We start from the raw sequence: 25,681 nt of genomic DNA, 5'->3' as shown, positions 1-25,681 counted from the left end.
ATCTGTATTGTAATGTGGGTGAACAAACCTTTTAAACAGGATCTGTTGAGGAAAGAGGAGCAGGCTAATCATGACCCTGAGTAGTGAGAGCGCTGATTTTTCCTGCAAAAGTAGGAAAAACGGGGGAGGCTGCTCCATCAGTGCAGAGGTCAGGCGATAACGCTCTATAATCTCAAGTGTTTTAAATTTGGAAGAGTTGTAAAGCGGCCATGAAACATATTCTGCACACTGATTTCACTGCTGCAAGACCCGCTGTAGTGGATATCTACACTGGAGCATTTTAAAACAGTGCTGCTGCTTATTTATGAAGAGAAATATAAAATGCATTCTGTTTAGTTTGAGATTTAAATGTGCATGTCCTCTAAAATACCTAAATGTCCATTTTAAATTGAGTCTTGATAACTCCAGTGCCTTTTTTTTTAAACATGGCTGCAGTAATTGTGTTTCCATATCTGTAATAAATTACAGGTTGTGTGTTTGCAGAAAGCACACGCCCTCTCACTCCTGAGATATTTTGAAAAAGAGCTCCGAAAAGTCGACACCTTCTTTGCGTCCACAGCGTGGTAGAAATGGCATACTAGCAGGCCTGACGACAAGGCCTTGGTTGCCACGGCAACGGCATAGCAAAACAGGAGGGGAGGGATGGGGGGGGTGGGCTTTTTTCTCTCTTTCACTCCACGAGGCGGGGTTCGTTTCTCGTTACTGGGGTGGACAAAGATAGCTGTGAGTCATCCTTGAGGCTGGGAGCCGAGCCAACACATTCCTCCTCCTCCTCCTCAGATTTCTCGTCTCTATTATTCCCCCTCTTTCTCTTTTTGTCTCTTTCTTTTCGTATTTCAAATTCACACTCCCCCACCAGCCTCTCCTCTCCTCTCCTCCTCTCCCCCATCTCACACTGTCTCCGTCCAATAGCTCCCATTTTGTCTCTGTGCCTCAAAATGTGTCATTTACTCTTTTGTAACCAAATGCCTTAAACGGCTCCGATAATGCCGCTGAAGAGGCTGGAGCGATGGTTAAGCCTTTATTATTTTTCACTAATATTTTTTGTTCAAGGGTGCAGACATTTGTGCGTGGGAGGGGAGGAGGCACGGCAAATAAGACAAGTGGTCTACACGAAACTCAGCTTGCCGAAATTACACTTCTTTTTCAGTTTTTAATTCCTGTTTTCTCTGCATATAAAGCGTGCCGCGCGGCCCTGTCGGCGCAAAGGTCTCCGTCAGTTTGCGAGCTCAGACTCAACTCTGCTGCCTTGTTTTACTCGCAACAGATTTTTCTTATCTTGATGAAACCGGCTGGTATTTTTTCGCTTTATTTACCTAATTTCCCAAATGTAATCTGCAGTTGTTTGCTCATCTGTTGGCTCTCGGCCATTCTCAGTAGCACATTTGTTAGCCTCATGCTGACTGTGTATTGTTTTGTAAATATTAATAGTGTGATTCTTAAAAAAAAAAATCTGCACGGTGGCGAAACACTTGTGTTCTGGGTGCAGGCTGGAGGCGTCACAGCTTTGCTGGAACAGAATGTAAACATAAAGTCAGATGATATTTATGCCGAGGCGCTCTAATTACACATTTCATACGGGATTATATAAACAGGTAGTCCAGAACTCTCGCACACTCTGCACTGGATTATGTAAATAGTATCGAGGACACACGTGTGCAGGGACATATATGGCAAATGTTCTGTATGTGTGCCACCAAACACATTTTATAACACATAAAGTGTTGATGTTATAAAATCTTACGCACATACAAACAGTCCACATATATTCTTAACTTAAATGTTGGTACACACACAGTTTTTGCAGCCAATACTCCCACACACGCACGGTGCAGAACAGACTCAAACATGCACAAATACACCCACATGTACACGTCTTCTTAAGAGAAATACACACACACACACACACACACACACACACACACACTGACAGGTTTTTAATGTCCCTTCGTTGTCTTTAGACACCAAGCGCTGTTTTGAAGCCGACATCCAGGAACAGCATCCTGGAGATGCCAGAAGCGGAGATAACATGTTATAGGAGAGTACAGAGCTGTCAGTCATGGCCGCTACACACATATGTGGCAAAGGATTTATATAAGGAGTTGATCTCAAGCATTCACAATGCCAACAGTAACACTTATAACTGTAGGATTTATATTTAATGCATTAAGGTCTGAGGTCAGGTGCTACTACATAATGTTCTCTGGTTAAACAGAAAACAGCTGTCCAAACTCATCATGTTGTATCTCCCCACTGCGCATAAATGATGTCATTTGTTTTATCTCATTGGATTCTTAGCCATGCTAGCAACATGGCTGTATGGATGGAAACAAACTGTTTGTTGTAGCTGCAGTATCGGTCCTAAAGCCCGCCTCCTCCATGTTAACCGATGGGACAAGAGTCAAACTATAAAATCAATATACACATCAAATACATTTTTCTCAAACATGGTTTCTGTCGTTATAGCTAGTTCTTATCATGCTGATTTACATCAAAGTGTTCATTCTTCTGAAGTTTATTTTGAATTAGTTATTTGATGCTGTAAAAAGGATGATTGACAGCTCTGTTGACAAATCCGGCTCTTGCAGCCGATCTGTTCCGGGTTAGCAGAGTAGAGGAGGAACGGTGAGAGGAGACGTAACTAAAACAATCTCTACAGTCATTGAAGTTTCCATACCTGTGAATGTTAACCTCAGACCAACACAAGAAGCTGTTCTGCTGTTAAACACGCTGACGTGCGGGATCCTTGCTGTTTTTCCCCCCGGTCATTTAAGTGTGTGTTTTGGTTAGTGGTGGTTCCACTTTCCGACCTCTACTGCGCAGCTCTGGCTCCAAATGATGCCTATCACAGGGGGCTATTTTGGCATCAATTTCGTTAAGTGAGAGCAGATGGAGATGCGTCGTCCATCTATATATCTATATAAGCCACTGGCTGTGGCTCGGTGGAAGAGTTGGTCTTCTCTCATTCGGAAGGTTGGGGGTTTGCTCCCTGACTGCTACAGTCACATGTTGAAGTGTCCTTAGGCGAGACACTGAACCTCAAATTGCTCCCGGTGGTATAGCCATCATGTATGAATGGGCATAGATCTGATTGGAGATTGGCACTCAGGCCTTTGCCAGCAGTGTGTAAATGTGTGTGTGAATGCGACATGTAGTGTAAAAGCAGCTTTGAGTGGTCGCAAGACTAGAAAAGCGACTGAAATATCTCCAAAACTGTTGGATGGATTTCCATTAAATTCTGTACACACATTCATGCTCCCCAGGGGATGAATCCTAATGACTTTGGTGATCCCTCTAGCGCCACCAGCAGGTCAAAGTTTTCACTCAATTTCTTCTACATGAATTGGCAGACTCATGACTTTGGTTATCCTCAAACTTTTTGTGTTTTTAATTTATCAGTCCATTTATCTTTGTTATTTTTAGATAATTTCCCATATTTTATCCCTTGTTATCATTTATTTGTTATTTGAATGTCTCTGTTTTTTGTGTACAAGCTGCTCTACTGAAATTGCCCCGGTTATTGCCCCCTGGAAAGTTGCTTGTACTGCTTTGCGTTGTGTACTTTCCGTTTTGCACCACAGTGAGGTTTGTGGTTTTGAGTTAATGTTTCACTGTTGGATTGATTGTTGTGAAACTTGGTTCACAAGTTAATGTCCCCAACAGGGTGAATTATCATGTCTCCTGTGAGTCATTCCTCTCGTGTCTGCCAAGCTAGTGATCTTCAGGTAAAGTTTGTTTTAGCACTAATGAGCGAATGCTAGCATCCTAACTTGTAACACTGAGATGGTGATCATTCTTGCTCTCTGTCTGCATATTAGCGTTGTAATTGTGCGAATGTTAGCATGCTAGTATTAGCATTTAGCTGAAGCACCTCTGTGCCTTTGTGCAACCACAGAACAGTTCGCAAAGGGTTACACTCTTCTTCTTTTACCCTCATTGAAATGATTTTTCCTCAGAGTGCAGAGTGATTGGTACGTCTCACCGGGGCCACTTGTAGTGGAGCCGCTGTAGTGTGAGAGCTTTCTTTCAAAAGCATTCTTCAAATAGTTACACAGCGTGCCGTTCTGAAGTAAGAAACCTTCTTTGTATTGCCATCATATTTTTGTATGAAGAGAATACAAATAGTCGAACAGCCAAACCCACTTGTGTCCATTAATTCACTGCTGGAGCCGATCCGCTGGGCCCATTAGCGCTAATGAACGTCACAGCAGCCACACGCACGAGTATTCATCTGCCCCCAACACCAGACTGTTCAAATGTCACATTGAAGGAAGGATTAACGTGCAGACAAAGAGCCGTATAGTTTTAAATAATGTTTAACTCGAGCTGTAAACAATAAGTGGAATATGTGTGTGTTCACCTCACTGATGCATGCACATTTTACAGCCCAGTTTAATGTAAAGAAAACACTCCCCTCTTTGTCTCATTACACAGACCTGTTAGTGTAATTTAGCTTTATTATTGTGTCTGTAATATGTTAATGAGCAGCATTGTGGTGCATTTACAATCACAGCAGCAGCAGCAGCCTTGAAAACGATTTTTCATCACACCTCGAGAGTTACAGAAGCCCAAGGGAACGCTTCCCGACCAGAGGTGGTTAAATTCATTATCTTGTTTGAGTCAAAACAAGAAAACAGTCATTAAACATTTTACAGGAGGAGCCAGGCCTCATTTTACCCCAGGAGCTGATCTGCCTGTCATGCAGGCGTTTTGACAGCGTTGATGGCTGACATGTTCATATGGGGGCACTGAAGGTCGAAGAATTCAGGGAATGTTTGGAGGCGTTGAAACTGTGTGTGTGCTTTTTGACACAATCAGTATTTAAATCCATAATTTAAAGTGCTTGGACACCTGCATCGTAAAGAGTCACATTCCTGAGTCTCTTTTATGAGTCAAAAACAAAAAGGCTGACCTGAAAAAAAACCGTCCCTATTTACTTACTCACAAATCCTCTAATCTATTCAATATGTGTGTAGAGAGAACGGCTTATATTATTAAAGTAATAATCTTAGAGATTTTCATGTAAATAAATTTCTGTTAAGTCACTATCAACGAATGACGTAACACAATAGTGATTGAGCCTATGGCCCACTGATGAAAGCCTTTGCATTTGCAGTATCACAGACTGGGTGTCTGTGGCGACATTCATGGAAAAAATCACAAGCGGCGCCCAGTTAGTGACGCGTTTTCCATCAGCCAGCAGTGGATGGTCTGCCAGAGAGGGTAGGCGGAGCTAAGCGGCTGCTTTTCCGGTCTCTGCAAGTGTTGCGGGTAAACAGTAATCTACTATGGCTGAACAAACAAAGAAAAGATGGATGACTACAGATACAACTTCAACAAGAAGTGAAAATCCACAGAAAAAGAAACAAACTCGACGCTCAGATGAAGCAAACAGTCTAAAAAGGAAAGCGACCGTCAGCGAGGAAAATCAAGAGTTACAACCGGAGCCAACCGTGGACGTCACACATGCGACACTGTCTGGATATCTGGGAAGTGTGCTCCCGCAATTACCGTTTAACGCCATAGGTGGCGCCAAAGAGAACAAAACTGAGATCTTCGAGATTACCACTTTAAGCATAGACTGAAAATAGTATCAGGACAATATTATACTGAACATAATGTTCATGAGGGGACAAGACTTTCTGTGTTAAACAGTCAACAAAGTGCATGCTTCAAATGTCACACACAAACTGAAACATTGTGCCCTTGAGCAAGGCTTTTACAAGCAGCTGTTAAAAGGAAGAAGACTGCTTTTAACTACTAGTAAACTTCATAAATATGAATGGGTGCTTTGCAGCACCAACAGATTTTTGGAGCAGATGTTCAGACATTCCTGATCTTTACAGTTTGGTTTAAGGCTCCGGAAAAAGGTCATTTTTTCGCAACCTTACAGTGAAGCAGGTATGCACTCAGCAGCCAGTTTATTAGGTACACCTGGAAAAACGCCAATCCAGTCGATAAAACGAGGGTTAAATAAACACAACAAAGTGTGTGGAGACTTGCACATTTTGTCATGGGTGGGATTTCAAGTCACTGTGATGCAGGTGATTGGTGCAGGGCGGCTCTGCCTACTTCCCAAAGCTTTCGTGTGTGTGTGTGTGTGTGTGTGTGTGCACGTCTGTGCTTGTGTGTCATGATGCCTGTGTGGGCCGTGCCTCTTCTTTTTTTTTTTGTTTGAAACTGAACAATGAGTCGTCTGCGAGGCTTTTTTTTAATATATAATTACCCATTCAAACTCTCTAAGCCTGATCATACATCTGTAAAGCATCATGGACATTTTGTCTGGTTTGACTTTTTGTCCCGAACATAAAAGGCTCCTTCATTTTTCTGCTGTTTTTCTGCTGTGTAGCTCTGCTTTCCTGACGGTCTATCTCGTCTCTTTGTCCCGGCTCTTTTCAGGAAGCAGAGCAGCACTTTCAAGCTCTTCTGAAGTAGGTGTTTATTGAATGCAGTCATAGGTATTGATTGCTGTATCATAAACCAATAAATTACACTTTAACTTCTTGTGCCGCTTGTGAATGGACTCAAACTTTGCAGTTAATCATTGTTCTGCCGTGGAGTAACTTTCTCTCACTATGAGTGTGTTTGTGCCAGAGTTGAAGTGTGTCTGTAGCTCACTCTGTCTGCTTGTTCTTCCACTGTTAGTCCTAAGAACGGGCTTAGGACTCTGAGGTCTGTGTGAGCAGCCTGAAGCCGTCTCCCTCAGCAGATGGCCGTTATTAGCAACATGAAGACTGGCCCACAGAGCTAAATAGAATAACAGGGAGCCCATTTCCTCCTTAGCTGTTCGTAAACCCCCTATACTGCTTACAACCGCTCTCTCTCTCTCTCCCCTCCGCTCTCTTCATCTTCTGCTGGGAAAGAACAGTTTTTCCACGGCTGTATCCAAGTGTTTCTTTCCAAAACAGAACATTAAATTGGTTCCTGTAGCGATTTTAGAGGAGAGGCGGGGCAAACACAAGCACATGCGCAGCAAACGTGAATTCTCTTAATTCAACACAGGTTCCCTCGAGATGGAGTTTAATGGGCTCTTATTCAGCACTGAAGGCTAATAACAGCGCGCTGATGTTCGGTTCACATCAACGGTGAACAACTGCTGCTCTCACTGTACAATGATGGTGTGTGTCGCACACAAGCTCTGTCACTGCAGCACAGTTATCCACTTTAGGCAGAGGGGAAGGAGCAGATTTGAGGCCTGATGGAGGTCAAAGTAAATCATCGCTAAAAGTTACAAAATAAACACAAGTTAAAAGATTAGACTGTGTCCTGTTAACGTGTCACAGAAAACTACTTTTAGTGCTTTAACATGTAAAAACAGAAACTTTATGTGTGTAGAATCTTTCTCAGGAAAGTGTGTTAAATAAGTCAAAGAAATCCAAGTTTAAAGGGCCAGTTCGCTGATTTTCAACCTCAGTCCTATCATGCTGTTATGGGGAGCTAATGCCGTTATGGTAGAAAAATATGCAGTTTTGCTTGTGCTGTGCCTTTAGAGGACGCTATCCGCTTATTCAATGCGTCCTGGGAAACCTCGCCAGACTATGTAAAACGCATCATCTGGCGGAGGCCAGGGAGCTTGTTAAACTACACTTCCTCAATCTAGGATGCCCGCCTCTGATGTCACGTCTCGTTCAAAATCGTCAGCTTTGAAATGTGGACTGCAGACCTGAAGGTTTTTTAGGCGATCCACCGGTATGTTCTCGTCGTATTTCAGATTCTGTACCGCTCTGAGCCGTTGCCTGCAGTGAAACGGTAGTATTTTAATAGAGCAGCTCTCGCTGGGCCGTTCCTTTCAGAGGGAGGGGCGCAATGCATGCTGGGTGTTGTAGGAATGTAGAATGGGCGACACCTCGAGCTGTTTGTACAACTTTCTCCACAGCCATGGCGCCAATTACAAATATTATTGCTTCTATCGATTACAGGGAACACCAGCTTTGACTGACAGTGGATTTTTCCAGGGAAGAATTTGTCCTTTAAACTTTCTGTATAATTGTGCAGTCAGCATTTTGATGGGAGTGTGTAAAGCAACATGAGATGAGTTAACAGCTACGAAGGGGTGGAAATCATGATATGTCAAAAACAACAGTTCATATGAACACAAGACGCACTGAAGAAGAGGCCACAGTTAAAATCCACCAACAATATGAGAGACTTCTAATCATGAAACATACTGTAACACAATGACAGAAGAGTAACGTGCACGTCTCCTCTGTCTGGTGTCTTTACAGGAACAGTAAAAAGGAGGCTGACCTGGAGGCCGCTCTGGCCCGCCTGAGGGACCTGGAGGCCCTGCTCAACTCCAAAGATGCTACCCTCTCCACCACCTTGGGGGAGAAGCGAGCCCTGGAGGCCGAGGTGAAGGACCTCAAGGCCCAGCTGGCCAAGGTAAAAGAATTTTTCCTGGAACTGAAGCGGTTATTTTGTGCAGGTTTCAGAGCAAACAAGCAAAACATATCAGAAATACAGCAAGTTCTTCCTCTGATATCGGGATCATTGAAGCTCTTGGAGGATGTCTAAACTTTACACATTGTGCTCCTGTCACCGTTTACATCCTGTTATCAGTAAGGCTTTGATTGTAACAGAAGGCAGAACGATTGAATCCTTGTTCTCGGTGTGGATGCTGCTTCCGCCTCCTTAAAGCAGAAATGCTTCAATAGGAACGGTAATTTTATGTATCCCCTCCAGGCAGTTGATTATGAATGAGGACAAGGTGGTGAGGCAGACAAGGTTGCATCCTCTGCTGTTTGTTTTATCAATGAATTTTACCACATGACTGACTCTGATACTGTTGTGACGTTACTCCACCTACTGGCCACAGTGTGGAACTACAGGTTCTCTCTTAGAAGAGCATCTCAAACAAGGCTGCACAGATCACACCTTGACCTTTCTTTTCCTCTTCTCTTTTCTCCTCCTCCTCTCTACCAGTTGGACGGAAGCTTAGCCGATGCCAAGAGCCAGCTGCAGGACGAGATGCTGAGGAGGGTGGACACGGAGAACCGCCTGCAGACTGTGAAAGAGCAGCTGGAGTTTGAGAAGAACCTCCACGCTGAGGTTCTCACTCTTCACTTTAACCCGTCTATTTTTATTGAGCTGTCTCCGCTGGCCTACTTTTCATCTTTTGCACAGGATATTGATTTGTTCCAACAACCTGCTTCCTGATGCAGATCTGTTTTACACATGCTGCTTTCTGCTTCTTTTATTTCAGGTTTATTTTCACATGAATGATAAAACCGTAAAAGTAGAATTATTTTTGGGTTGTTCAAGTATTTAAATCTGTGTCGCAATGAAATAAGAGTTGTTGAAGGCCTGCACAAACCACACATTTCGAACACAGTGATTAGGAGTTGCTTAAATGTCAACAGAGAGTTCGATTTGTCTGCTGGAGCTCTTCTCAACAAGTAATTACTGCTCAGGAACTGACTCATCAATGCGATCATGTTAATTGACCACAGCAGCTTTCTGCAGGTGGAATCGTTTATAGTGTCTGAAAGAAATTAAACCAAACATCCGACTGTTTTTGTAGTTTAATAAGCTTTTAAAGGATTGAGATCTTAGACTGATGGTCCCGTCCAACCTTCTCCGCCTGTGTCTGTAGGAGCAGCGAGAGATCTCGATTCGGCAAAAGACTCGCATTGATGAGACCGACAACAGGCGGCAGCTGGACTTTGACAGCAAGCTGGCCGAGGCGCTTGCCGATATGAGAGCCCAACACGAGGAGCAGGTCCGCCTCTACAAGGAGGAGATCGAGAAGACCTACAACTCGAAGGTACGTGAGGATGCTGCAGGAGACGCAGCTTTGAGTCAAAGTTGAACTGTCCTCTTAAAGGTAGTTCAGCTTTGTGTGTATTTGTGTCCACTCACATGATGGATAACCCTGTTAATGAATTCAGTCTTTAGATCGTCTTTTTATCCACAAACAGATGCTTAACGACTGTTTTGTAGGAGTCTTAAAAAGGAAAGTTGAAAAGCAAGAACTGATTTACTTCTGACTCAAATTCAAGAAGTGTTCTTTTCGGGGGATAAACCTGAAGAGGAAAGCTTAACCTAAAGACTTGCTGTGCTTGTACAGTAATGAAGAGTGTGTGGGATCTGTGGAACAGTCTGGATCTCAAAGCACGAACATGACTGTTTAAGTGATTGTAAAAATAACTTTTTAAAAGGTTATAAAGGTGAGAAAAGGTTAGCGCTCTGAATTTTCTTTGCTTTGACATTGGGGACATATTCAGGCTTTAAAAACAACTGATTGTCCTTTAACTGTAAAAATGCATTAGTTGAGTAGTTTTTCTTCATCCTCCTTTTTAAACTGTTTAATTTGTGTTTAATTTTCCAAAGGAGATTGTTGTATTGGTTTACTGCTCGTTATATTCTTATTCTTGTGAAGATATTCATCTTTTCACATGTTGGAAACAAAGCTATCAATGAATAAAGCAGAAACAACAGTGTATTGTAAATGAAACCATAACTTTGATTTAGACAATTTATGTTGGAAATAGATACGAAAAGTTAACAGGAACAAGATAAAGAGTCTTGTTTTCTCTTGTGCTGTTTGATCATATGTATTTTAAACAGCTCAGTTTTAATCACTGCTCACCGTACCGCCTCTCTTTCCGTCAGCTGGAGAACGCCCGTCACTCAGCTGACAGGAACAGCCACCTGATGGGAGCCGCCCATGAAGAGCTGCAGCAGACCCGGGTTCGAATGGAGGGCATGTCTGGCACGCTCAGCACGCTGCAGAAACAGGTACGCACACTCCTACAGTCTGTCAGTCACACGTGCCTGTCACAGGTTAGTTATCCATCTGCTGCTTTTACTGACGTGAAGCTATCTACACCTCTTATCAGCATTGATTGATTTAACGTTAGTCTGCTTGTTGAGTTGAAGTGTAACAGTGTTTGTGCTGTAACATTCTAACTTATGTGCGTGTGTGTGTGTGTGCTCTCGCTAACTCAGCTGTCAGCGAGCGAGGCCAAGGTGCGGGAACTGGAGGAGTCCATGGCGAGGGAGCGCGACCTGATGCGGCGGCGGCTGGACGATAAAGAGCGGGAGATGGCTGACATCCGAGCTCGGATGCTGCTGCAGCTGGAGGAGTACCAGGAGCTGCTGGACATCAAACTGGCCCTGGACATGGAGATTAATGCTTACAGGAAGCTGCTGGAGGGAGAGGAGGAGAGGTGAGGCTGTTGTAGAACTAAAGATCACTTAGAAACGGATCATCCTTGAGACAAATGAAGGTTTTAAGGTTGTTACAGAAGAGACAAACCAGTAGCCTCTCTACTGACTTTGCTAATTTAAGCTGATCTGAACAGTGATGCAACTAACTGCTTAAATTCAGCATAAACCTACAACATAAAACCAGAATACAGCGATAGTTTAGACAGTAATTGAAGTGGAACAATCGGATGATCCCCGTGGGCAAAGCCAGCTTCATAACGGTTTGGTGGTGAACTACCTGGCCTGCACTAAGCCCTGACCTCAACCCCATCCAACACCTTTAGGATGACCTGCAAAGACAACTGTGACCCCGACCTTATCGCGCATCATCAGTGTTTAACCTCACAAACGCTCTTGTGGCTGAATGGGAGCAAATCCCCTCAGTCAGGCTCTAAAGTCCAAAGCCTGAACCAGAAGAGTGGAGGCTGTTGCTGCAGCAGATGAATGCCCCTGACTTTAATCATTCACATGAAGTTGTTATGTTCAGGTGGGCACATATTTTGGTCCACAAAGTGTAAGATGTCGTCTTTTGTTTCTATATCAAGCGGCAACAAAGGTGAAAGCAGCTGAGCTAAGCCTGTTTATATTCACAGATGTCTGCTTGAAGGGTAAAGTTCGAGTTACACTGCCTGTGAGGGTCAGTAGGACATTAATGTAATCATCTTCTGCTGTCCAAGAGGTTCAGCATGAGATTACTGTTAACTGAACTGACTGTAAGTTGGACGTCAATAAAGCTGAAGCTGAATTCTCAGGGGCTGTAGAGTAACTTACTTGAAGAACATGACCAACAAATACCCCTTTCCCACCGAAATGAACGTGTTGACGCAGGTTTTTCAGACCCAGGGAGACCCACTTATAAATGCCGATTGTCTCTTTTCCCACTGCCAGTGGAGTATCCTCCTTTCGGTCTCTTTTCTGCCGCGTCACCGTCTGACATCACAAACGCACCTGAGACGGGGTTAGTAAACAGTGAAGATTTTACAGTTGGTTTGGTCTTTATTGGATCTATTACTCATTCAGTCTGTTTATCAAACTCAGCGCCGACAAATTTGGAACGATGTTCGAGCGCTGCTCGGACGTAGACGGGTGGAATATGTGGCTGAGATGACGAGGAGTCGCAGCAGTTACAGACGGAGCATAGCATTGTGCCGGGAAGGGGGCCGAGATTAGTGTGTTGACATTGGTTTTGTGTTCCTGTCAATGCCGATCGGAGCCTAGGTGATAATTACCCGGGTCTAGAGTCATTTGATGGTCTGAATGTCGATTGTAACCTTTCCCACTCAGCAAACAAGCCGTATGTTAGCTGTTTTTTTGATCAGTGGGAAAGAGGCTAAAGTGACAGTTAAACTTCTTAGATATAAAAATAAAGACCTTTTTCTCTCCTGTGGTCCCACCTGAGCAGCTTGTCTCCGCACGTTTGTAGCAATTCATTCTTATTAATTTGCCTTTATTTATAAAAGAGAAGTGGTTAAGAATCCCTGCCTTTCACACACAACACCTTGTTAACAGTTAAGTACATCTAAACAGACAAAATGAATGAGCCTGGAGCATCAACCAATCAGTGGAGTCGGTTGGTTACAGACTCTCTGAGAGTGCCAGAGTAGAGTGGATGAGATATAAAAGACCTTTCACCAACGACGTGAGGCTGTATCTGTGTCCACTTCCACTGACTTCCTTGCTCTTAATCTATCATCTAAATCTCCTCCTCCCTCTCTCTCTCCTCAGGCTGCGTCTGTCGCCCAGCCCTCCACCCACCAAGGTCACGGTGACGCGGACCTCCGGCTCCGGCCTGAGCCACACCAGCCGCCTGCTCCACTCCGCCGCCACCGCCTCCAGCAGCCGCAACTCCTCCGGCACCGGCAGCACCAAGAAGCGGCGCCTCAACGACAACGACAGCGAGACCTCCAGCATGGTGGGGGGCACCGTGACCAAGACTCGCATCAGTCAGCAAGCGTCAGCCTGCGGACGCATCACTGTGGACGAGGTCGACCTGGACGGCAAGTTCATCCGTCTCAGCAACAAGGCCGACGAGGTGAGCGACTCTTATTTATCTGCTGGCTTTTCAGAGCAGTTTGACCCGGTGTGAGGTGATGTTAAAGAGCTGAGGCTGCACTCCAATACGTGTTAATGACTGCCAACCTCTGACTTCCTCTCTTTTATGGATACAAACAAACATGACTTCAGTTTAACCATCACTTCATTTGGCCTGCTTACATATTCTAACATTCACTTATTTACCAGTGCAGAAATAAAGCTAGAACTCGATGCGCTGAAAGCAGTCCCTCCAGGAAGTTGCGATGTTGCGTTCCCGCGAATTTGCACAAATTCAACCATTTGCCGCATCTTTTCTCGACCTTGCAATTTTAGCCAATTGTGCAAATATTACCAATCATCATATTTCCCTGCACGGAAGTCCTTTACATCAGCAAACTCACTCCTTTAATATTCAAAATATTGATCCCCTGAGGTCTGTAATGTTGTATAAACATCAGAGAGCAATGACCGGACTCTCTTTGACTGATGGTTTGTGAAACTTTTATTTTCCCTTTAACCATAGGGACCATAATTCCACAAAAACGCCTCATGGGCTTGCACACCTTCCAGCTGGTTGCTAATATCATTTGGTAAAGGATGATAGTGAAGAAACACACACACACACACACACACACACACACACACACAGTGTAACTGTCCCTGTATGTTTGGTGGCAGGTAAGTAAAAACCCACCTTCAAAATAAAAGCCCCAAAAACCGTTTAACAGAAAACCGTGCATAGTGAAAATCTGTGATCATGAATAACCTTTTAATTCTGACAGTCACTCATTTTGTCCTTTTTAAGGGTCAGTTACATCTTTTACCGTGTCTTTGATATGTTTGAAACGCTGCATGAAAGCTGAAGCCTAAACCGGCCTCCAACTACGTTGTCTTCATGAAGACTCTATACAGTGAATCCATAATAATAAATCCAAAACTCCGTCTTCTTGTGATTTTTATCCACTTTCTTTTTGTCCAAGTGCACAAAACAGATATTAACAAATAAACATTAAGGTACAATAACTATGTAAAATAAATAAAAAGGTTACAGGGGAAATATAGGTCAAATTATAGTTTGAATAACGAGTGAGTGTACCAAGGGGGTGTACTGTTTCTTGGTTATGAAGCTTGCACTGTCTGTCTCTTGAGTCTGGGAAATGTAGGCAAAGTCTTGATAATGTCCAGAATGTCTTTCCATATTTGCCGCTCCTCCTTAAATTCCTCTGTCAAACTGGAGGCTGCACCTTCCATGGAAATTGTATCTGGGGATATAAACAGCCGCAGGTGATGGTTCAGTTTTCCAGGTTTCTTTCCAGTGGGTGGCAATAAGTCTTATGGCAGTCATACATGTGGTTATTATTGTTTAGACCAGGTTCACTCAGCCACTGTCTGATGCCTTGTGTTGCGTGGATTGACCAAACAAACTCAAAACACAGCGACTTGCATTGCAACGTTGTGAAATCCTGGAGGTGTGATTATCTGTAGATTCAGCCTACACAGTTTGGATCCTCATCATGTTTGTTTCATTGGCTCGAGTAGAACATTTGTGTTGTTTCTAGGTTAAACATTTTTATAGAGAGCTTTAAAAACAAACCAGGTTTTTGCAGTTCTTAAATAAATACACTCATGACATGCACCTACACAAATAAATGCAAACCAACATTCATTCTTCTCAATGCAGAAATGTGCAAATCATGTCAACAACCGTCACAGGGGAAGGGAGTAAAATCTGGAGATTCTGCTGTTATGTTTTCTCTTCCTGAGTCTCGGTGCAGCTACTGAGAAGGAACAGTCTCCGAAAAGTTTCTGACACGGTGGTGGGATGGTTAACAGACCTTGATATGAGGATCTGAGGGGCCTCGCTGCACTGTATGGGGATAGAAGTTCTGAAACATATGTCGGGGTCAGACCATGCAGGGTTTAAAGAAGGATGCTGTGAGGAATTCAATACGGAGTGCAGAGATGGTAGAATGTGTTCCCTTTATTTTATGTCCGCATAGGAGCCCGCCTGCAGCATGGTGTACCAGGTGCAAGCAGTGAACAGAAGCCTTGGCAATATTAAAGCATCCATCTATCTTCCCCTTCTCTCTCCTGCAGGACCAGTCTCTGAGCAACTGGCAGGTGAAGAGACAAGTTGGAAGCGCTACCCCCATCGTCTACAAGTTTCCCCACAAGTTCACCCTGAAGGCTGGAGGAACCGTCACCGTAAGTCACACCAGGTTCTCTACAAAAGTCACCTTGTCAATCTTTTCCTTGTTAATTTCACCATGTCAGCCCGTGCATGAAGGTAGCTGTGCAGCGAAGCAGAGCAGTGTATGCATCTGACAAAATACACATTCCAGCTGTTGTATTCACACTTTGTCACTGAAGGAAAGGTGGCAATAATGTGCAAATAATAGTATCAATGTGTCAAAATGTGAAGATAAGACTCAAAGCAATCAAACACGGATATGAACCAAAACTCTCATTGAAGGAAATGCATGAACCAGGCCTCAAGGAAACACACCGTGCTTTTTGATTGAGTGAAAATCACAGGAGGAGAACACGAGGAGGAAACTCCACATTGCACTTTTTATATCTTTCATCCATTGTCTCTTTTGTCTCTGTATGTCAGTGGCAGCTGAAGAGTTATTAGTAAGTTAACAATCTTCTAACTCTGAATTTGACCTCTTCAGATCTGGGCTGCCTCCGGTGGTGGAACCCACAACCCCCCCACTGACCTGGTGTGGAAGAGCCAGAACTCCTGGGGCAGCGGCGAGCTCCTGCAGACCAGCCTGATCAGCGCCAACGGAGAGGTCTGACTCCTCCTGTGGTTCTTACTTTACTTCATCTTTTAAACTGTAGAAACTGAACTCATTTTGTTCCTTTTTTCACCATCAGGAAATGGCCATGAGGAAAGTGACTCGCACCCTGTTCCATGAGGACGAAGATGACGAAATGGTAAAATCCTCCTAAATGATCCAACATATTTAAACATGACTCATGCCTCAGGAACAAGCAACCCTTCAGCTCCCTGAGGCCTGCAGCCTCTCCCAGTGGAGCAGCAGTGTTAAATAACTCACCCTGTTGTGTGTCGCCCCCTGCAGGGAGCTCACAGCACCAGCGGTGCAGACAACGAGTACAACCTGCGGAGCCGCACGGTGATCTGCGACTCCTGCGGGCAGACGTCGGGCCGCGAGGGGGGTGTTTGCGGCAGCGGGGGTCTGGGTGAAGGCCTCGGGGGACATTCCTACTTCATGGGCACCAACGAGCCCAGAAAGGTAATGAGCGGTTATTGTGTTACAGCAGAACGTCAGGAATTACACAAACTTTAATGTGTCATATTTAATGAGAAAATATAATTTTACATGATTTTATAAGTGATTAAAGTAGATTAAACTCTAAAACATTAAAGATCAGAAAATATAGAAGGATTCTTCTGAAGCATCTGTTTTAATCAAAAGTATCACAACATTATCTGAGATTACTGATACTTCCTCAGTCTTTTTGGAGGACAGATGTCATCATGGACACTCACAGATAAACGTTACAATTTAAAGTTACAGGAAACTTGAAAATGTTAACATTTACTGATGACATCAAAGAACACAAACTTTGCGAGAGAGACTTTTCTCCCCCCAGTGCAGATGCCAGCAGGTTATGGCCGTTTCAATTGGATGCAAATAAAACAAGTGATTGCTTCAGAAACTAAATAAGCCCAACTGCGGTATACATGTATGGGGTGTTGGGGCGGCTGTTGCTCAGTGGTAGAGTCGGTCGTCGTCGATCCCCAGCTCCCTCAGTCCACATGTGTCAAGTGTCCTTGAGCAAGACACTGAACCCAAAACTGCTACCCATGATACAGCTATTGGTGTGTGAATGTGATGACTGATTGACAGTTGGGCACTTTAGGAAGCAGCCTCTGCCATCAGTGTGTGAATGGGTGAATGTCACATGTGGTGTAAAAGCAGCTTTTAGTGGTCGCAAGACTAGAGAAGCTGCTTTTACACTACAACAACAGCTATAAACAACCAGAGGTGAATCCATCAGAGAGCAGCGATACCAAGTTTAACCCAACATGATTATCCCTGATGGAGAATCAATACACCTGAGGATTACACATGAAATGATTTAACAACCCTTAAAACGACAGACTCAATATTTAGCTCCGTGTGTGACCTAAGCGTGCAGTCGAGAGAGACAGAGACTGTGAGATGTTTGCGATGCATAATTCTTTTAGTTCTATTTGCTTTGATTTGCTAAGTCAGCGCTCGGAGGTAAACATTTTCGACAGATTCCTTCATCCTCAGCGTTTACTTTCACCACAAGGACAACATTTAGCATTTAAATATACAGAAGGCAGCATACGTTTATGAAACGGGAATCACAGACACACTTTATCAAACCGTTTCATGTTTGAAATGACATGACCGAAATTCTCTGGGAAGTTTCCTGGAAAGAAGTTTTTAATTTATTTTTTTTAATCTGGAAAATTACCTTAATAGAAGCTCTGTTTATTATAAAATGCTCCGTTTAATATAAAGTATTTGAATGTGTGGCTGACCTGCTAATTTTAGAGGATCTGTACCAATTGAGTACTGTTATATTCTTATGTGTTACTGGTACAAGATTACATCATTATTTTCAGGAAACTTCTGTGGTGATTATCCCGATAGTACAGTAAAGATACTGAAAGGATCAGGAGGGGTAATTCATAAAAAGCCTTTATTTCTTTAAGGATAGTAAAACCTACACCTTTCAGCCATTTGGGCCTTCATCAGGGCAAGTACGACCGATCCACGTTGCCAAATAATGTGGGGAAAAAGGCACCTTTATGTAAACTTATATTTTCTTTTAAATGAACTTGCGTACATAACTGATTAGACAAATAAGCCAATCACAGGTGTTTATGAACAAAGCTTGCAAAAGCCTTTAAAACGTTGGCCTTTTTGACATCATTCAGTAAAACCTCTTTGTTGTCGTTATGGTAGCTCACTGGAAAAAGTTCTGACATTTAAAGCTCAGAAGGGAAGCCAGCCCGTGTTCAGACTCTTTCTTCTCACATGACAAGATTTTGTTGTTAAGTGTATTTGTTTGATTGTGTGTGGTCTCCTGTCTGTTCCTCCTCCAGGGCGGCGTGAAGCCGGAGAACTGCTCCGTCATGTAAAAACCAGACAGCACCTCACCTGACCCCGCCACCTCCTGTCGCCCACAGAGGAGAACACTTTTCTACAGTCGGGATGTTTTCTCTTTATTTTTTTACATGGTCTTATTTTGTACTCGGATTAATCTGCCGGTTCAATTCCTTTCGAGGTTTTTGGGAACGGGCACAGGATTTTCATATTAAGCTTTTGAGTTATTTTGTATATTCCAGTTATGTTATTGCATGTGTGCTGTGCTAACGCTTGTTGCTGTACTCTGCTCTCTTGCACACACACACACACACACACACACACACACACACACACACACACACACACACAAAGCTCCATTGACCAGTGCTTGTGCTTCTATCCGAGCCAGGGTTTCATGTTTAATGGCCAGGCTGTCAACACTCAACACGCACAGCTAGTGAACCCTGTCAGGTCTACAGCCATAGAATGAACACTGCAGGGTTTTATAATTAGGTTTATCGACCTTCAAATAGAGCAAATCTTTATTTAAAATGTCGCGATGTTTACAGTTGAGAGTTTTTTCCTAGTTTTTTGGAATACTTTTGTTTTACCTTCAAATGCTACATAGAAAAAAATTAGAGTTTATTTTTATGAGGGAAAAAAAGAAATGTTGGAAAAGTCTCCAAAGTAAGCCAAAGATCTGTACGCTCAGGGCGCTCTGCAGGTTTTCTCACCTCAGTGGTAGACAAACACGTCGTAGTATATTTTCTATGTGGGTTTAGATCGTATGGTTGGGCAGCAGTGTTGCAAAAAATATAATTTATTTGAGATAAATATATTTGTTCTGCAGCTCACGTGCCAAAGACATGTTTTTGATTATGTTCAGAACGTATGTTTGAATAAGGAACTCTTATTTGCTGGATATGTTTAAAGTTAGATGAGTCATGTGTGTCGAGGTTTCATGAACATTTAAATATGTTGCCTTATTTTTTTTCTTAAAGGAATTCCAAAGATGTTTTGTTATGATGACGGGAACATGTGGAGGTTGTTTTACACCAGGGAATATCAGGAATATGTCTTTACTGACCAATCTGGTGCCTTATTCAGAGTATATATTTATAGGATTTCTCAGCTTATTCAACCAAACTAACACAACTCTAACAGTGGCTGCCGTACTTTTTTGAAACATGCTTTTTTACAGATTAAATGTACAAAAGTGCCTTTGAGAGGACAGACACACTCACTGTTCCTCATGCACACGTCTCGTACGGCAGTCTTGTGACTGTCTGCCGTCCTCTGGTTTGTGTTGCTTCTAAGAACTGGTCATAAGGGCTTTAATTTCTCCTTTCCTCTAAGCTCGCTGGCTTTGTAAATCCCCTGGCATGATTTTGGGATCTGAGTAGGATTGTGGGGTTTGTATGCTTTGTGACTTTGGCTTCATGCGCTGCTTTTATTGAGGGCTTCGCCAAATAAGCTCCGCAGGTAGATTTGTACTGTAGTCTGGCAGCTTTCGTCATTTATACTCCAGTGAAAAGCATATCAGCATTTACTGAAAAAACTTGATGGCTGTTTTTGGTAAAAAAAAATTTCTTGTACTTTATAGGCGGTATTTGTGCCACACTAGATCCTTTTTTGCCTTAATGAGATGATTTTGACTCTTTGATCCCCAAAGTGCCTTTAAAAGTCTGTGATGATCATGAGACATGTTTTCTGTATGTAATAGTGAAACATATACAAATGTTAACTGAATCATCCCACCAGATCAGATCATTTAAAGGGCGAGTTCAGGGTTTTTCAGATGCCTGACTGATTCTAAACCAGAACAAAGCTTCTTCTTGCTTTAGTATTTTATTTTAACTGACAGCCGTTCTTTAACGTCTGTCAAAATGTTAGCGTTAATGAAGAACTGTAAAACCAGATTCAAACCACAGCTGTCTCTATGTAGGAAAAACACTTGAAAGGCCTTTGTGAGATCCTGAACCCGCCCTGGTGAAGTTTGTCTGGACGTCTCGTGAATCATTTGAAGGACCGGAGGATTTAAAATGTTGCCCAAAGGGATTTCTTATTGTAAGCCTTTAATGCCAAAGTTGTAATTAGCTTGAAGTGGGATTTGTTTTGTTTCTATTACGAGAATTCTGTCAAAATTATGATTCTAAATTGATGAGATGAATGATTTCTTTTTTCTAAAATGTTGAGTAAAATTCCTTTTTTTCCAGCGATTGATTGCTGTTGTTTTTTCCTTTGGGAAAAAAAAACACCACTGATGAAAAGTGCAGCCATTTTTATTTACATTATATACACATGTTTCCATGGTTACATTCAAAAATATATGGCCTTATGTAAAAACAAACTAAAGCTCTGCACGACATTAAAGCAGTGAAAGCAAAATGTACATTCTTTCTGGTACACAGGGTTTATATGAAAAGGACAATTTACATCATTTAATCTGAGTGTGACACAAAACAAACACATTATAGAATTTGTAAAATTATTTGGAGGCAACACAAGTTCAAAGCTATTCAGAGAAGTGACTAACGTAAAGAAAAGCCAGATTTTTCCCCAAACTGCTTTAAAACAGACATTTTTGTAAGTTAACGGACCACAAAATTTAACATTTTAAATTTGCAGTTTTTTTACATACATTACATTAATATTTTATTTATTTTAGCAGTATCGAGTTAAACAGAGTTCTGCTGCACTGGATAACTGCCAGAATACACTGTCAACATCTGTCATGGGGACTATTTTTTTCTGATATCAGGATGTTTATGTGTATGACTAGGATTTAAAGGGGAAGTGCACCAATTTTACACACTTAAGTCTGTTCAAAGGTCTCTTGGAGTGCTGCTGTGTATGTGGAAAAGGTTGTATGAATTTGTTTTTTAAATGCCTCAGGTGATGTCACCTGAGTCAGTGACCCTTTCGGGCTTAAGACACGTTTGAAAATGAAAACAATATGGAGGTGTGAAGTTAGAAAGAAGTGAGCTCACCAAACTTTTCCTTTAATAACTTGCAGTTGAGGCTACGTTAGCTGCTACTAGCATAACACATTAAAATCTTTGATCAAGCTGCTGCTGGTCTGTTTGCATTGTGGGTAATGTAGGCAACAAGTTAAAACAAAGAAGAAGACTTTGAATAAAAAGGCGATATCTTTGGTTCTGCTGCCCTGCTGAATAAAAAAAAACATGTTTTTGTATTTGGGTGAACCGGCCCTTTAAATACAACACAAAGACAAAAGGAAGCTGCGTAGACATTCATAATGCTGCTCTGATTTGGCCCTGTTGGATGATGGTTAACTTGGCACATCATGAGGAGTTTTTAACACTGTACTTTTTGTTTCTATTAAAGAGCAAATGTTTATTATCACACAAACCCTGTACAAAAAACATCTTATAAAAATGCAGTTATTCTAGTTACAACAAAGCTTACAATATATTTCTATATTTACAAAGTTTCTTTGGAGAGCAGCAAATAACGGAGCCATATTGTATTATCATTATGTATGTAAATGACACATTTGGGTAAGGCAGTGATAATTATTTTGTGTTTGTAAACACATCTTTGGTACTTAGGTGGAAAACTTGATTTTACAGACTCCTGAAAACCTAATATGAGGCGTTTGTGTCTTTAGTTTTTTTAGCTTTTCAATGAAAAAATCTGAAGGATTAAAATCCAGGCTATTTAAACACGTTTTGGATTAAAAGTGCACCTACATTTAACAAAAATGCCAAAATAAATCCCTTTTAGTTATAAGGACAGAAAAATACTTAAATTCTGATTTTAAAAAGGTCTTTTAAAAATGCTTATTGGATCACTTACAAAAAAAATGCTTACAAAAACTTCATTTACAGCATGTTTGGTTTAGTTCAAACATAAAAATTCCCAAGTTGCTGCTTTTGAAAGAGAACTCATTTGTCTGATTTTTCCCGTGGGACATGAATGCAACTGAAGCCCCGCTGGCGTCGCCACAGTCATGCCTTCCTCACTGCAGCCTGCTGGCTCCTCTGTCTGGATGACAAGTCTGTCCTGGTGCAGCAAGTACCACTTCAGCCCACATGGGGGCAGTGTTGAGTTAAAAGGGGGGCAGCGTCGGTAAACAATAGCTCCTCACTGCTGCTCTGGCGTTTTCCACAGGTCTACAGCTCTGATTGTCAGAGAGGAGTGTAGGTTTCGTCTTTCTTTGCGAGCGCAGGCCTGAAATCTTCCCCAAAGTGAGGAGGAGGACGAGGGGGAGGAAGAGGAGTTGCAGGTCACTGAGTTGTTCTCCTGAGGGAGGGGGAGGGAGGTCGGCGGAGCGGCGGCAGGTCGTAGTGTCCCGGGATGTGGCTGTTCACTGGGAGGTCGTAGTGGCTCTGGGGGTCCTCGTGTGGAGCGTGACCGAGGGAACTCTGACGCTCTGAGGGGGAAAAGTAAAAATATCACAGTTCATTAAGACACAAACTTCATTACATTAGACTGACAAAGCTGTCTCAACATGTGTTTTCCCATCATAAATCACAGCCTTCTGCTTCCAACAGAACAAGAATAAATACATGTTATTAAAGGAGAGCGATGCTTTTTTCTTACCCTAATTATTCCACACAACCAGGACCCAAATGTGTGATATTCTACTCAAAGGAAAAAGCTGAAATGTAGCCAATATTCTCATTAATCTGGGGATTTGATTCTATTAACCTACAATAACACGAGTTTCCTATCTTTGTTTATTTCTCTACTGGGGTCTACAAGTGTCTATAATTACATGCAGGACTAATAAAAGAACATCCTCAGCCAACACTTTTTCCCGCTCTTCCTCTTCCTCTTGTTGTATTTTCTGCATTTCCTTGTAAACAGCTGTAAACTCATCAGGATCTGGGTTGAGGAAGTTCATCTTTCCAGTCTGTCAGAGCACAGATCCTGTTCTAATATCTGACTGATCCGGACTATAAAAGAAAGTTCAACCAAAATTAAAACTCATTAAGTCTGAGCTTTGTCAGATGGGTCGATAAATGTGTAGGGTGGTTTTGGTTAAAGGCGGAAGGATAATGAGTGTGTTTATGCTCTGCTGTCCAGGAGAATTGCACTAATTTACCTGACAGATGTAGCGCAGTAATCAGTGTATTTATGGATTAGATCATGCACAGGGGATATCCAGTTACTATTTTGACAATCAACTATTGAACTAATCAAACATTCCCTTATACCAGCTTCTAAATTGTGGTGATTTTTTTTCTTTATATATTTGAGTTTTGGACTGTTTATTAAACAAATGAAGATATGAAACGATGGCTCTCTGGTGTTTAGGAAATTGTGATGTACTTTTCTTACAATCTCCAAATGAAAATAAAGGTTAGTTTAAGCCTACAAGGTGGCTAACGTTCCCGTCATCTCCTTTAAAGATCCCCTCCAGTGTAAATCAGGTGTTTAACCTTGTAAACATCTCCATGTGGTGTTCTTCATGTGCTACAAGACATATCAGGGACAACATCAGCAGTCATCTCCATGGCTGGGCCTGTCTGCTTTTAAACTGCAGTGTACCAAGGACAGGCTGAACAACACGTTTTCAGATTGGCAGGTTTGAGACGTCACAAACCTAAGGAGCCAATCCCGTTAGTGGACAGGGTGACGCTATGCGTATCATTAAGTGTAACTATGGCAACCACTTCGGCAATGCGCGAGCCAGCTGTAACCGTCATCGTCATCTTTGCAAACTCACTACTGACTAATGACGTTAATGTTACTACTAATTACTACATTTCAAGCTAGCTAAGTTTCAACAAGTTGCCACGATGGCAGAGATGTGTTTTGTTTTCGTGACAGAGGGGCGGTTGTACATTTGTATAGTGGGAGGAGACTATGCAGACTCAGGAATTTTTAATGAGGGAGAAGGAGGAGATGCCTTGGAAGGATTTTTAGGTAATTAAACGTATTTTGCAGAAAAAACATATCAGACACAATTTATTATTTCAAGCAGAGAATTTTATATTTCTTAAAACTACATTTTAAATTAAATTATTCTTCAATGAGCTCGAATTAACGTCTGTCTTATGTATTTATTGCTGTAAATAATAAAAGTCCTTGAACCTTCATGTGATTTGTAATGCCAACGATGTAGAAGTACATATATTTAGGATGAAATGGTTGAAAAATATCAGAAAACCAACAGGTCTTGAGTGTTGCTGACCTCTGCGTAGGGTGGCCGTGTTGAACGGTGGCGGGCTGATCTCGGTGTACGCTCGCTCTCGGGGCACGGCCGACTTCATCTCCATGTAGCTGCTCTCCGGTGGGCAGAAGGGCAGGCCGGGCAGGTCTTTGATGGTGGCGTACGGATTCTCACTGTTCAGGGAGCTGCTGCTCGCCGCCACCGAGTCCTTCAGCTCTGTCACCACACAGGAAGCAACGAGAGAGGTTAGACACATCTGAGGTACGTGTGGAGAGCCAGAACAGGTTAAATCTAGTTTGGGTTTTAACTTTCGAGCAGTTTCCTGGACATTTTACAAGAATTTTTATGGATTTTATAAGTCTTGAGTTCCTGAGACGACCTGAGGAAAGTTTAAGACCTTTTATGGGATTGAGATGGTTTAAAGAAAACCTAACGGACAGTCAAATATCATGAAATGTGATCAGTCTAAATCATTTTTATGACAGAAATGTGTAACGTGGCTGGTGCAGGTGGAGAGGGCTAGCAGCATGTAGCAGTTAGCAGAAGCCCCGGGATAGCTGGTCAGCTCAGAGAGTTGACAGACAACAGAGTGGGGATTTCCACACGGCACTTTATTCTACTTAACATGGACCATACCACGGCGCTACTTTCACTAATCACACATGAGCAGTAGAACGAAGACGCATAGCCTGCACCAACTTGTAACGAGTCTTCACTCCGTCGAAACATGCAGAGTGATACTCCTCACTAGCACCAAAACAAAAGGAGACACCACCTTGAGGTGCTTGTGTTACTGCAGTAATACTACAATTACTATATTCTGACTGTTACAAATGTTTGTAACACTTTTCTTTACACTAACTGTTACTTGGTTTCAGAAGTCATACTTTTAAGAAATGTAATTATAGTCAGCTGACAATTATGTTGAAACACAAGTCTACATGCTGGCAGCTAAGAGACACTAGCACAGCAATGCTTTGATCTAAATGCTAACGCTGCTGTTAAAGCTGCTGTGAGGAACTTTTGGTTTGTGTTGATTTTGGGGCCCCCTGTGGACAAAGCCGTACCCCTTATCTCTTTGCTGATTTTGTCCTGTACATGCTTAAGTGGTGGTTCTTAACAAAAAATTAACAGTCATATGTGTCACTCACTTTAAAAAATTTGCCCTGGAAAATGTAAACAAAGGCAGCGTGCAGTTAATCGC

The 25,681-nt window shown here is 42.4% G+C and overlaps 2 protein-coding genes across 4 annotated transcripts in view; one reads left to right on the top strand and one right to left on the bottom strand.

Annotated features, from left to right (window-relative positions):
• Positions 1–20,554, top strand: part of LOC138584714 (lamin-A-like) — a 40,178-nt gene extending 19,624 nt beyond the window's left edge. For all 3 annotated transcript variants that reach the window (XM_069657014.1, XM_069657012.1, XM_069657013.1), the window contains exons 3-13: positions 8,226–8,382; positions 8,923–9,048; positions 9,593–9,763; positions 10,612–10,737; positions 10,948–11,168; positions 12,934–13,240; positions 15,340–15,447; positions 15,918–16,037; positions 16,123–16,182; positions 16,329–16,502; positions 18,353–20,554. In XM_069657014.1, the coding sequence (XP_069513115.1) occupies positions 8,226–8,382; positions 8,923–9,048; positions 9,593–9,763; positions 10,612–10,737; positions 10,948–11,168; positions 12,934–13,240; positions 15,340–15,447; positions 15,918–16,037; positions 16,123–16,182; positions 16,329–16,502; positions 18,353–18,388 (1,606 nt within the window). In that variant the 3' untranslated portion in view covers positions 18,389–20,554. The remainder of the gene's footprint in view (positions 1–8,225; positions 8,383–8,922; positions 9,049–9,592; positions 9,764–10,611; positions 10,738–10,947; positions 11,169–12,933; positions 13,241–15,339; positions 15,448–15,917; positions 16,038–16,122; positions 16,183–16,328; positions 16,503–18,352) is intronic.
• A 47-nt stretch (positions 20,555–20,601) lies between these two features.
• pear1 (platelet endothelial aggregation receptor 1) overlaps positions 20,602–25,681 on the bottom strand; it is a 63,964-nt gene continuing 58,884 nt past the window's right edge. The window contains exons 22-23 of the mRNA XM_069657015.1: positions 24,499–24,693; positions 20,602–22,731 (exon numbers count right to left, since the gene is read on the bottom strand). Coding sequence (XP_069513116.1) covers positions 22,586–22,731; positions 24,499–24,693 — 341 coding nt within the window. The 3' untranslated portion in view covers positions 20,602–22,585. The remainder of the gene's footprint in view (positions 22,732–24,498; positions 24,694–25,681) is intronic.

Source organism: Semicossyphus pulcher, unplaced genomic scaffold (assembly GCF_022749685.1).
Source record: "Semicossyphus pulcher isolate SPU_LCO1_2020_fin unplaced genomic scaffold, fSemPul1.0.p SCAF_9, whole genome shotgun sequence".
Lineage (NCBI taxonomy): Eukaryota > Metazoa > Chordata > Actinopteri > Labriformes > Labridae > Semicossyphus > Semicossyphus pulcher.
This window is presented reverse-complemented; position numbering and strand designations above follow the sequence as displayed.